The sequence below is a fragment of the Ictalurus furcatus genome, chromosome 1 (assembly GCF_023375685.1).
Source record: "Ictalurus furcatus strain D&B chromosome 1, Billie_1.0, whole genome shotgun sequence".
Taxonomy (NCBI): domain Eukaryota; kingdom Metazoa; phylum Chordata; class Actinopteri; order Siluriformes; family Ictaluridae; genus Ictalurus; species Ictalurus furcatus.
Window position 1 is genome coordinate 17911458 of NC_071255.1, and position 13732 is coordinate 17925189.

At 39.1% G+C, this 13732-nt stretch overlaps 1 protein-coding gene across 1 annotated transcript in view; it reads right to left on the minus strand.

The window, feature by feature from the left end:
* dpyda.1 (dihydropyrimidine dehydrogenase a, tandem duplicate 1) overlaps positions 1-13732 on the minus strand; it is a 152168-nt gene that overhangs the window by 110955 nt on the left and 27481 nt on the right. Inside the window, exon 3 of the mRNA XM_053630367.1 lies at positions 10922-11004. Within this exon, the coding sequence (XP_053486342.1) occupies positions 10922-11004 (83 nt within the window). The remainder of the gene's footprint in view (positions 1-10921; positions 11005-13732) is intronic.

The window sequence follows — 13732 nt, forward strand, 5'->3', positions numbered from 1 at the left end:
GCATGGTTGCGTAAGCAGACAGTGTGGGTGCTAGCATGGCCTGCCTGCAGTTGTGACCTGTCTCAGATTGAGAATGTGTGGCACATTATGAAGTGCAAAATAAAGCAATGAAGGCCCTGTACAGCTGCACAGCTGAAGAAATACATAATGGATAAACGGGGGAAAATTCCGCTTGCTAAACTTAACCAACGGGTGTCTTCACTCAGCACCCAAACGCTTAATAAGTGTTATTAAAACAAAAGGTGATCTTACACAGTGGTGAACAGTCGACTATCCCAACTTTTTTGGAGTGTGTTGCAGTCATCAGATTTGAAATGAGTGTATATTTTCAAATATAAATTAAATTCACAAAGTAAAACATCAAATAATGTGTTAATAATGTGTTTTCAATATAGAACAGGGTGAATTGAATTGTCAAATGACTCTTTTCGTTTATTTTTTTTGCATTTTCCATACTGTCCCAACTTTTTCAGAATTGGGGTTGTATAACAGTAACCATACTAATTACTGTTTTGAGAAAGTAATCATCAACATTGGAGTTATCATTAACATTATTTGGTTAGCTTGTTGCTGAGCTACTCTCTCTTCTTCGTTGTTGTTGCCGTGCTGCAATTTCAATCCAAAATTCTACATGAATGTTTGAAGTTCACTAGAGTAGAACAGCACCGATAGCCACTCAGGCCTGTAGCTGTAAAAGTATGGTTAAAGTAGCCTTTTATGAGCTTTATGTGCACTTTTTTTTCCCACTTCCCATGTCAAATGTCCATTGTGGGAGGGAATTGGCAGGTGAACAAATACTTTGATATCCATCCATTTTCCATACCTGTTATCCTACACAGGGTCGTGGGAGCCTGGAGGCTATCCCAGGGAACTCAGGGAACAAGGCGAGGGACACTCTGGATGGGGTGCCAGCCCATCGCAGGGCACAATCACACACCCATTCACACACTACAGACAATTTAGAGATGGGCTGGGCTAAGGGAGGAAACCAGAGTACCAGGAGGAATCCCCCGAAGCACAAGGAGAACATACAAACTCTTTGCACACAAAGCAGAGCCAGGATTCAAACCCCCAACCCCGGAGGTGCGAGGCAAATGTGCTAACCACCAAGCCGCCATGCTCCCACCCCATCATATCCATATCCATTATTCATTGCCAGTCAGGCTAGGTCTTCACAAAGGGGATGCAACTTTGACTTTGCCATAAACAAATCCATGTCAAAGTCATAGAAAAGCATCCACCAGCAGTGAGCAGAGAGAGAGCAGCATGTGACGAGCAGACTTATGGCATGAGCAAAGATTCTGAAAAGCTTTGCCATAGGCAATATAGTTCAGTATAAACCGAGCAATCAGACAGTTTGAGGATTTTACTGCTGCTCAACCGCTTTTGTCAGCTTTCATGCTTAGTAAAAGAGAATATAAGCTTAATGGAATTTAACTGAGTTAGAGAAAGAGGGACTGAACATTTTAGGGGGGGGTGAGATGAATAATAGTGGAGCTGAAGCCCCCATAACTGGGTCTAGAATAGTCTTTGGATATTATGCATTTATGCAATGTATGCTGGCATTATCATACCCAGAGATATAAAATCACTTCTGCAAAAACTCTGAAGCTGACAGCTGCAATATTGTGCTGTATAATACTAACATAAGAATAACATCAGAATATACATAACATAAAAATTAACCTTTTTAAATGCTAATTTTATCCCAGAATTCCCCTTTAATGCTCTTACACTGACCAACGTAATGAGCACACATCTTCACACGATATTTTAGGATATAACTTTATATGATCTCTGTATTAAAATCAGTGTTGAACAGAACACATGAGGTAGAAAGGTATAACATAACAGTGGCCTTCATTTAATATTTCTGGAGCATTCATTTGTCATGAGCTTCATTTGTAGAATATTTTAAAAACAATTTCAAACACTGCCACATCCATAACAGAAAGACACAACACTGTTTATTTAAATAGAATTCTTATATTAATAAAAGCCTTAATCATGTAGATGTTGTGCTTTCTGATTTAGACTCTAAAACTTGTAAAAGTGCTACGTCCCAAATTTTCATGTTCATTTCCAGTCCCATCCAGAGCAGAATTTAATTTGGTAAGCCTCTGTTGAGTGAAAATGTAATTAAATTTGTGTGCGTGTGTGTGTGTGTGTGTGTGTGTTTTTAGTAGAATATGAGCAAAATTATTTGGTAAATGCTTAATCAGTACATTTTGCAGGTTGCACATTTGAGAGCAAATGTCACATCAGTAAAGCTGGAACTGCCTACACCAATAATCCTGAAAATATCCTTCTTCTGCCCTTAAAGACCTAATTATAACAAATAAAAACACTATATTAAAGAGGAAATAATAACGATCTTGAGAACTCATTCTAGGGGTTTTTGAAGCCTGAAAAGTTAAATGAAATGAAATACTTGCTGCCATGGTAACATGTGGAGAAGGGTTTAGGACATGTCAAATTCGACAGGTGAGGTTAAAGGAACATGCACACCACACAGGTTCACCTGTCATTTTAATTGCTTCAGCAGTCATGCTTTTAACCAATTAAAGTCAATTCCGAGGACTTCCCACACCACCAAGGGAAAACACTTACTTTTTTTTTTTTTTTTACTTCCAACCCTTCTCAAAATGTCATATATTTGCCTCGTAAACACATGTACTTGTTGAGCTTATGCCAGTCAGCGATTGCATGTTCCACAAAAATTAATCACCCCAAATAAGACACTTAAATCCACAAAACGTCTAACAAATAAGTTACAAATCTCATAAGCAGGGATTAAACAAATTAAACAGAGCTACTGATCATTTAAAAACTATTAAGAAGTCTCAATTTTTAGCTTGTTTTTTTTTTTTTTTAGCTTTTTTTTATTGGCAACCGAGCAAACAGTGTCCAGTGTAGTGATTGTAATCATGTCTTAACTGCAGAGGACAGCAGAGAGCAGGATGTGAGCTTGCAAGCCTCATCAGCAGTAATCTCGCCAAATCCGGCCATTAGTGGCACTGCTCTAACCTCAGATCAGTTCTGGCACACAGATAATGAGTGGAGGCAAATACCAGGATGACCGTCTTGACCTGGATACAGAGCTGTGAGAGCTGAAGGACTTCACACATTCTCCAACCCTGCGTGCTGGATCATGGTCCCCTTCTACACACTCACCCACCCACGTCTAAAAATGCTAATTATTAGTTGTGAAATACTAAGCAGATGTATAAATAGCGAATGGAGAATTCCTCTGACTGTCGATCAGCTTAAAAAGCAAAGACAACAACTGAGGAACAACTTTTCAATCATTAAAATGGGTACCAATATTACAATACTAAAGAAACACGCATTTCATTCAGGCGTACCAGTTCAGGCTGAAAATGGCATTGAACATTATAATATTGAAAAAGCATTTCACTATCTCTGGAGGCTAGAGGGGCGAACAGAAATCCTTTTCACAATAACAAAAAGCATCATCTTTGGGCCTTCTGAATAAGTAAAACCAGGGGCAGATTTACTGATTTGGGTGCCCGAGGCGAAATATAGGAATGGGGCCTTCATTCAGTTTTTTAACATCGATATTTAAATTTTCAGCATACATTATTTAGCATTAATAGCAATAATCAGGGGTGGACTGGGACCAAAAAGTGGCCCTTGACTTTCTGGCCCAGAGCGGACCACCACACACGGTCCACAACATACCACATCATAACACACCACCACACCAGTTACTAGCATAAAAATATAACACAATACAGAAACATAAATGCTATTTAAACAGAAACAGAAGAACAGTGTGATAAAGAATATAAAACAATCAAGACAGCATGTTAGCTTGTCAGGGGGCATCATCTGGGTGCAGTGTGGGAGAGCTGCACCACTCAGCTGCACAACTCCTCAATCAGGATTGAAACTTTTTATTTTAACACTAACATCAATCCACATCTAATCATTTTACCCCCAAAAATAGACCACTACTACTACGACTACTATAATAATAATCATCATCATCATCATCATCAATTGTATTTTCTAATATTAATATTATGAAATGAATCTTGATATTAGGCCTATATTAATAAATAAGTCTATTTCACTATGACCACTAACCAAGAGCAAACAATACCTAACTGTATGGTACAGTAGGACAGCAGCTTATTCAAATATTTAACTTTTTTTCTAAATTGTGGTAAACATATTTAAACATATTTATTTGAAGTAGCACTGAACATGAATCCACATCTGAATGGCACACTATCATGTGACATTAAACTCTCCTATGATCATGTCTGCAGAATCCAGGGTTTCTCTTGGGAGCAGGTCGGCAGAGCTTTAGGAGGGAATGAGGAGGAGGAGAGGAGGGGTGTATACATATGAGAGTGTGTGTGTTGTGTGTGTGTGTGTGTGTGTGTGTGTGTGTGTGTGTGTGTGTGTGTGGATGAAAAAGTGTATATTTGAAAGAGCATGTCTATGTGTATGAGAGTGAGAGTGAGAGAGAGAGAGTGAGAGAGAGTGACAGAGAGAATAAGAGAGAAAGAGAGAGAATGAGAAAGTGAGAGAGAGTAAGAGAGAGAGTGAGAGAGAGAGTGAGAGAGAGCGTGAGAGAGTATGAGAGAATAAGAGAGAGAGAGAGTGAAAGAGAGAGAGAGAGCGAGTGAGAGAGAGTGAAAGAGAGAGAGAAAGCGCGAGAGTGAGAGAGAGATTCTGATGGCATTTTAGACTACGGATTTTTAGAAAAACATAATTAATTAGCGAAAATTTTAAATGAAATATTTTTAACCATATGTTTATGCAGCGTTTTGGGGGCCCTTGTTAGCTCGTGGCAACTGATTGCCGACCTTTGCCTAATGGTAAAGTCCGCCCCTGAATAAAACATATATGCCTAATATGTTTCTTACTTTATAAGTAATATTTTTAAAAAAATGAGATTCTGAACAGAATCACCTGGCATTTTGAATGCAAGGTTTTAGCCTTGATTTCTGTGTTGGGGTTGGGGATAAATATGACTGATCACCTACAATGGCAAAGGTCACTAAAAGTGCTCCCAAGGTCCTGGCCTTTTGAAATTCAATTGCAATGTTTTATATCTATTGAATGTGGTGTGGGGAGGATTTAAGGGCACTGTATTCCCCTGGTGAGCCCATCGCCCACCGAGCAATAGCACCGAGGTTAACGATGGCCGCCACACAGCCCATTGTACAATCAGAGTGAATCAAGGCACAAACAGATGACTGTGGCTACACACGTATGTGCATCATGAGCTTTCATTTAGGGAGCGCTGACTGACCTTCAGTGAGAAATTGTAACTGCAGCCCATGCAATGCTCAGAGAGAAAGCGAGAGTATGTAACGCTGCAGGGGCCAGAGCAGAGAAGCACTGCACAGAATTTATTAGCTCCTGTCCCTAAAAGTATACTATAGTACAAATGACACTAACCTTGTGTGTTCCAGCTTTTGAATGCTTCTTAGCACCAAAATACCTAGCATTAGAATTTGAATGACAAACATTACAAAAAATATGATTTTATTGTTCCTAGATATCAATAAAGAAAAAAAAACACTTCAAATTCAAAAGTATTACAAGTGAATGACAGACCCACTAACGTTAGGAGTTTGTTTTCACACACCACATGTATAATGTACCTACGGAACATGTTGGTAAAAATTCAGTAACAAATTCATATATATTACACCTGTGTGCGTGGAGTTTGCACGTTCTCCTCGTGCTTCGAGGGTTTCCTCCGGGGACTAAGGTTTCCTCCCCCAGGCTGACTGGGTGTGCCCTGTCATGTCCAGGCTGTCCCCCCACCTGGCCCCATGTGACCCTGTGTAGGATAAGCGGTACAGGTAATGGATGGATGGAGAAGATGAGTATGTGTCACGGCCCCCTCAGGCCTATAGCCTGTATCACTGCCTCAGCTTCCCTCAGGAAACCCCTCTATTTAAATCCTAGCACTAATACATGAAAGAGACTGTTTCAGTTAACATGTTTTGGTTCTCTTTCTCTCAGTGTCTTCAACCAGAGTCCTGTGAGGCAGTGCCATCTCTTCATAATTCCCATAATGATGCTACAGGCCCACCACATCTGCTCAACCTTCTGCCAAACCTCATGATATTCTGCTTTTATTCCGAACTTCAGCTTATCAAATACTCAATTACACTGGAAATATTCAAATCTACATGCCCATACTCAAGGTTAGTTTATGATATGAAAATAACCATGTGGTGGTGTGTTTGAACAATGGAATTGATCGGCCCTTATATCATTAGTCCAAATGTATGTGCATTGCAATAAAAGAATTCCTTTCAGGAATTTAATCATTGTTTTCACATAATAATAATAATAATAATGATAACAATACCTATTATTATTATTAGTAGTAGTAGTAGTAGTAGTACTGTAGTAGTAGTAGTTATTGAAATGGTGCACTTTTGTATCTTCAGTCAAACACGACTGAAATGAGGGAAACAAGGTCGACAAACAGAGAGAGAAGCAACACTGCCCCCCCTCACTGTAGTCAGTAGATAATTAAAGCGATTGGCCAAATTTATTCTCCACCATGTGCCTTTGGGTGAAAGTTTACGGATATTCATTCCGAATGTGCAGGATATGAGTGTAGCATGAAATTGGCGAAGTGTAGCTAACCTTGTTAACTCTGGCAATTAAAGTCATGTCACAGACTCATATCCGCACAGTTACAGGCGGAACAACCTGAAACAAATACAAATGAGTAGACTAACCTTCTCCATCTCTGCCAATCTCCTCTACCTCCCAGTCTGAACAAGACATACAGCCTTGCCATGACAACAGCACATTACATGCTTAATCACAGGCTAGTTGCCACACATTTTCTCTTTCTTGTCTCTTTCTGTTTTAATCACCACACGTTAACTGGAACACACAAACCATGGATAAAAATAAATCATTACACCTCATGCTGAGCAGAAGTGTGAACGGGATGACTGGTGTTCAAAACATTATATTCCACATAGCGTAACTCTCAATATTCTCAGTTCTACAGTATCTTTCCGACTGAATTACATAAATGCACTACATTGTAGTTGCAGTGTTATAGCAGTATGCAGCACCAGATCTACTGTACCAGAATTTAAAAAATAAAATAAATAAATAAATAAATAACCTCTGAACAAATTCATTGTTTAGATGTTAATTAATTGTTTAGATGTTATTAATGCAACTATTTAAAAGACAGTGCAAAATAGATTTGTTTTGTTATATTTATATCTCTTTTAAATTAATTTCTATATTTATGCATTTTTTTATATTTTGTATTTATTTATTCTTGTTATTCTATTTATATTTATTTTTAAATATTTTCTTCTTATATTTATGTATTTCCTTATTTGTTCATTGTGGTTTTTCTTTGCCCCTAAGATAAACAGTTAAGCATCACCGTGTTTCTTATTCATGTTGGTTCATCAGTATCAGACTCTTGGCTGAAATGCTTGTCTTGATTTTTTTTTACTCATCGGTGTAAAGACTTTGGCTGACAGATTGTTTTGAGACCAGCCATATTTTGGTATTACATGGCATTAATGGATAACAGATTTTATGTGGAAAATGTCAATATAAATATTTGCTAAGGTTTGACAGGGTTGATATTTGGGTTGCACAATTTCTTGGGGAAAAAAAAATAAATAAAAAAAAACAGAAAATAATGCTAATTTTATTTACATGTAATCTAACAGTTGCTGGGGCACTACACCTATTACATCAACCAATAATCTTTCAGATATATTCTCTTGGATATGAACATGAACTTTTTTTTTTTTAAGAGCAGGTACAAATGCTGGCATGGCTGCGAGAGAACATATGCCTATACATGCTACGATACAGATCACAAAACTTCACATTGATTAGAGAAAGGGCTGCTCAATCAATTCTTAACAAAACTTATCACACTTCACCAAAAATATACCAAAGATTTCCGATGTACCCATGAATATCACTCAACAGATCCAGCATTATAATGTTTTAGGTGGGTTTTTTTTATCATACTTAATTAAAAGTCATATTTAATTACCAAAAAAAATTGCAATTATTTTACAATTAAAACACACACATGCATACATGCGCACACACACACAGGAGTTCGTCCGTCGATTTCGACGAAGACCGAAGTTTCCATTTCTCCCTCCATTATGGAGAACACAAACTGGGACTCGACTTGCGCGTGAATTGGATTATAGTGAGGAAGACTTGCGCAGCATTGGCCTCACTCTTACTTCCCGGTGACCACCATGATCCAGTATCAGGACTGAGTCAAGACAACTGAAGATGGCCCCAGGGCGCAGTGATTCATACATCCCTTCATGCACTCATTCATACACTACGGACATTTTGGAAATGCCAATCCGCCTACCATGCATGTCTTTGGGCTGGGGGAGGAAACCAGAGTACCCGGAGGAAACCCCCGCAGCACAGGGAGAACATGCAAACTGTGCACACACAGGGCCGGGCCACACACACACACACACACACACAATACCACAACCGTCCACTGGGGGGCCATGGCCCAGAGGTCAAAAACCACAAAAAAAAAAAAAAAAAAAAAAACACAATAAAATAAACAAATGTAGAAATGATACCAAAAGAATAGGTAAAGGACATACATGTTTTCTAATTACTGTATATATACTTAATGAGTTTGGGGTTTTTTTTTGTTAATTTGTTTATCTTTTGTCATTTGTTATTTTATTTTTTTATGTTTATATGTTGATCATTTGGCTAAATCTCTATGTCTTTGTCCACACTTATGTGCAGACCTCTGAATACTGCACGCCTTGTGTTTGTTAGTGAGACAGATTGCATTATAAAGACAGATGTCAAAGTTGGACTTTGTGTGTGTGTAGGCAAATCGTTAATTAGCTGCATAAACAGTTTTGCCAGTGGAATGTCCTCATAAGAACAGTAAGACAAACATGTGTGTGTATGTACACGGGCTGTCATAATCTTTAATATAGCTTTACAGTGGATATAAAATGTCTACACACCCTTGTTAAAATGGCAGGTTTTTGTGAAATATGAGAGATTGTTGTCACATACAGAGAGTAATCAGTACTTGTTAGATATTCCTGCAGTTCCTTCAATGTTGCCATAGGTCTCTTGGCAACTTCCCTGTTTTTTTGTCTTGTCCTTTTGGAGGGACTTCCTGTTCTTGGTGATGTCATTGGGGTGCTCCATTTTCTCCACTTGTTGATGGCCTTCACTGGGTTCCATGGTACATTTAATGTTTTGGAAAAAAAAAATTGTACCCCTCTCCTGATTGGAGAAGAACTAGAAACGACGTTTCCCATCAGCCACTGCACCAAGTCACATGTCTCAATTAATCCGTTTCACGTTTAGCTCATTAGCACTGGTGTGTATATATAGTCACATTCTCCACTGAACGAGTTGTCTTGGGTTGCTTATTCTGTCTCCATTTATCACATTATGTCTTTGTTCCATGTAAGTCTTGTGTTGTGCTTTGTTGGATACTTTATTAAACGTTTCTCTTATGGTCTGCATTTGCATCTGTTTCAAATCCCTGACGTGACAGATTCCTTTCAACAGTGAGCCCGTGTACAGGCTTTATAAGCTCTATGCAGGCCATGGCTTCAGCATTCAAACCAAGAGGATGTCAAATGAATCCTACAGAAACAGCTGGTCTTTATTTGGGGTTAATCAGAATAATTTCATTGATGACAGCTGTTTGAGAATGACTATTGAACAAGAATGAATGTTATTGGTTCATCCTGAACACACCCACATCCCCGATTATAAAAGGATGTACACACTTATTCAACCAGCAAGGTTAGTGTAACTGTTTTTTATTTTTCCCTAGAATGATTCTGATTGTTTTCATTTAATTTTTTTACATTGTCAAATGTCACATTGATGGTGGGAAATGTTCTGACATGATTTATCTTGGTTGCATTTCTTTTAAGCACAAAAACTTGCCATTTTAACAGGGGTGTATCAGCTTTATATATCCACTGTAGCCAATTAGCTCACGCTAGCCTATTCTTCCTAAACACAATTCTTCATAAAGAAAATTCAATTAATTGATATTTTGATGCTGTTTGTGCCTCCCTGATGATGTATTTATCTCTGAGCTGTTTAAATTTCACTAGGAATTATGCTCATTTACATGCAGTTCTCTGTAATCCTCCTCTATCTTTCCTTAATGAAGTTAAGAAGATTAAAGCAGATTTCGCAACAGCTACTGCACACTAAGGATTCTTGGTCATCTTCCCACCGCACTCCATAATTCTATTTGTGATGCAGATCAAGGAGATGAAAGTAGATGAAATTTCACATTTAACACACTGCTTGGTTTGAAAACATGCCATTCTAATAGGTTCTCTATTAACAATGAGCTTGACAATGCTTGCTAAACCAAAGAAAACAAGGTTATACTGTACTGAGATGGCAAATTTGTAAGATTTTCCTTCCCTACACAAGGTCAAGGGGCTCAGGGTAAGTCAGATCTTTTCTACTTACGACTTCATTTATATGAAGTTCAAACAAATCACTCGTGCTTGTTAGAACTGCTCTGTGGAAAAGAACCAAGGTGGTTATCAAGCAGGAGAAAAATGAAATGTACAAGATGTCCAAATTGTGCAGACAACAAAAGGCCTACCCCAGCGTGATAACTACTGAGTATTTAAGGCCCATTTTAAGTGATTTCACAGTGCCAGGTTGCAACTCACCACAGGTGGCCATGAAGCGGTCACACAGCCCTGAGGGAAGACTCCTCCCCCAACATATAAAGATCTCGGAAATGCCGGCTAAACGGCGGCAATAAACTCATTTGTTCAGCCGGTAATGAAAAATGACTAGCCTCCACCCCACGCGCACGCGCCCATGCTCTTCCTCTTTGCCACATCTGTGATTGTTGCCATGGCGACCCGTGCCTTACCTCATGGCTTCCCGAAGTGCTCCGCGCTCGCTCAGTGTCGTGTGTTTGATGTCATCAAAATTGTTCTCCAGGTTCACGCAGCTCTGAGCATGAGAGACAGGATGAGAGAGAAAGATGGAGATAACGAGAGAAAGAGGAATGAGATTATAAGTAGAGGAAGTACCGCTATTTGTTTGGTTGTTTGTGCCTGATGCGTTTCATTGATCGGGCCTATTACACACGCCTTGAACATAATCCACTGCAGTATTACCACTTAAGATTTCTTTTCCCCCCACGATCTCTTTAACCGTATGCAAATCGGGGCATACTTCTACAGGCTGGCCTTCTCGTTTCATGAAATGTGACGCTATCAACTTGTGCCACAGTTTAAAACGTCGCAGTTTGATGGGCTAGCATGCTGTTGTCATGGCGATCAACCTCTCCATCCCCTGACCCTGGAGGTAAGTGCAGGGCTGGAATGAGGCCTGCTGGGATTGACATGCGAGTGATTAGTGAGAGGAGGCTTTTACCTCTCAGCGCCACTGATAAACACTGTGTCCCTCTCTCATAGAGAACACACACTCCCACATGCACACACCCTGATCCCCCTCTCACACTCAAGAGCAGGAGTCATTATCTCTGATAACCCTCACTGGCAAACAGTCAACAGCTCCTATTGCACACTCTTGCTCACTAAGCACACAACAGCATTGCACGGTTGTAAAGTATTGACCAAAAGATACACTGCAATACATCCAGTAATATTTGTATGGATGTGATTTCACAGCTTCTGTGATAATAATGAAGCAAATGTGGGAAATGTATTACTGTGAAATAGTGCATTTTTGTACAGTACAGTAGCATGGGTTGTGGCTCAAGTCACTTTAAATTTTGCTTTATGAGTGCATCAGCCATAACAAATTCAGAGCTTTATATTGATATATGAAAGCCATGGCCAAGCAGAGTGACTTAATACGAATATAAATTTCAGCCAAGAGATGTTGCTGACTACATTGAATGTGTAGTGTTAATTCAGGAAAAAGCTAACTCGGTTTTCCCCGCTACAAAAAAGGTAAGTGGCAGGTTGCATTTATACAGAAAATTTATACATTTATGTTCTAACGCTCAGTGAATGCTCAGCATTTAATACTGATATCTAATCTTCATGATTCCAAGCACTCTGTGAGTAAGTGATTCTCCCCCAGCATCCTCCACCAATGTCTGTATCAAATCGAGTGGAATTAACAAAATGTATTTGTGCCTAGTTGTTCAAATATTAAAAACACAATGATGGTGGGAAAAGATAATTATTGCACTGTTAAGCCTTGTGGGTGACATGATAATATCCCAGAAGCTGAGCGCTATACTTGCAGAATACGTTGTATGGGCGGTGCACAATCATGTGCTCTTTACAAACCACCAATGGTTTCAATTCTTCTGAAAAATATTATTTATATATACTTGATTCACGGGGTAGAAAATAAAACCTGACAATCCACTGTGTGCGTCCCATAGGGCATAAATCATATAGTCAAACATAACAAAATATTTTGTAAATAGAAGAGAAATGGCCTGCAGTTAACTTTATAGCAGATAAAATAGAAGCAAATACACTAGAAAGTTCAGCATATTATTTCGGGTGAACGATGCGGCTATGTGAAGAAAGTTCAGAGTGTCTGAAGACAAACAATCCTTTTTAGTTTCACATTCATGTAAAATCACTAATTATGAGAACCTTGTTATGCATGTGATGTGCCTTTTTTTTCAAAGGGGATTTCCGTCAACACTTTTTTTCCCCCCTACCAAAAAAATGATGATGACGAACACGTGAAAAAAAAATAACAAAAACACATTCAATTCACCAGGGGTTCTATATCTGTGACTTGAGGAAATGTCTTTAATGAAAGCTCATGACAGAATCAAATCAGCCATTATGAGTAAAAGCAACTCGGATTATTACTCGGCTGCTGGTACTGTGCACCGCCAGCTGAGCAAAGCATAAAAAAAGAGCCCTTTGTGTATTCCTCTGTACATTAAGAAGCATGGAAATGTGCTGAGAGGAAGAAAAAAAAAGACTTATTAGGGGTTTCTATTAACATCAAACCCCAACATTATTCATGTAATCTCCCTCCCCTCGACTGGGATGGCTTACACAGGGAAGCATTGCTAGTCTAATCCTTCGAGCTGTTGCTAAATCCTATGAGAGGGGAGTAGAGAGAGGAAAGCTCCAGGATTATGAGTGGGGGGTGAGGGCTATCTGTGTGTTCCAGCTGATAAAACCCATCGATCACTAGCCCAACAACACCTCCTTATTACTTCCCCCGCCAAGCTGAACACCCTCTTTCCTCCTCTCTATCCTGTGCAGAGCAGCAGGCTGGCATTGGATCAGGCAGACGCAATCAATGGTCAGGTTGATCAAGTAGCATGTAATGGTGCCAGGTTGTTAGAGATAAGTAAGGGCCACTGCACTTACACACTGTTTCACTTACTAATTTGCACCGTTACCTGTGCTACGACAGGCAAGTACTTGCTGCTGTGAGAGTCGCCCCCTGTTGGCTATCAGCATCAGGAGAGAAGCTAAGGGCATGGGGTAGCTGGTGCATGTCTTAATTCTATGTCACTATAAAATCATTACAATGATTTGACAAGTACTCTCACAGTTGTCATAATGAATAAAGTGAGACAAACTTCTTTTGGATGCCGTAATATATTCAAAAGAAGAAGAAGAAAAAAATTAATCACCTCCTTTTTATAACATTCAGATGGTTTAATGAGCAATCTGTCTTCCTGAACTATTAGAGGCATGATCCATTTACTTTTATCTGAGAGTGA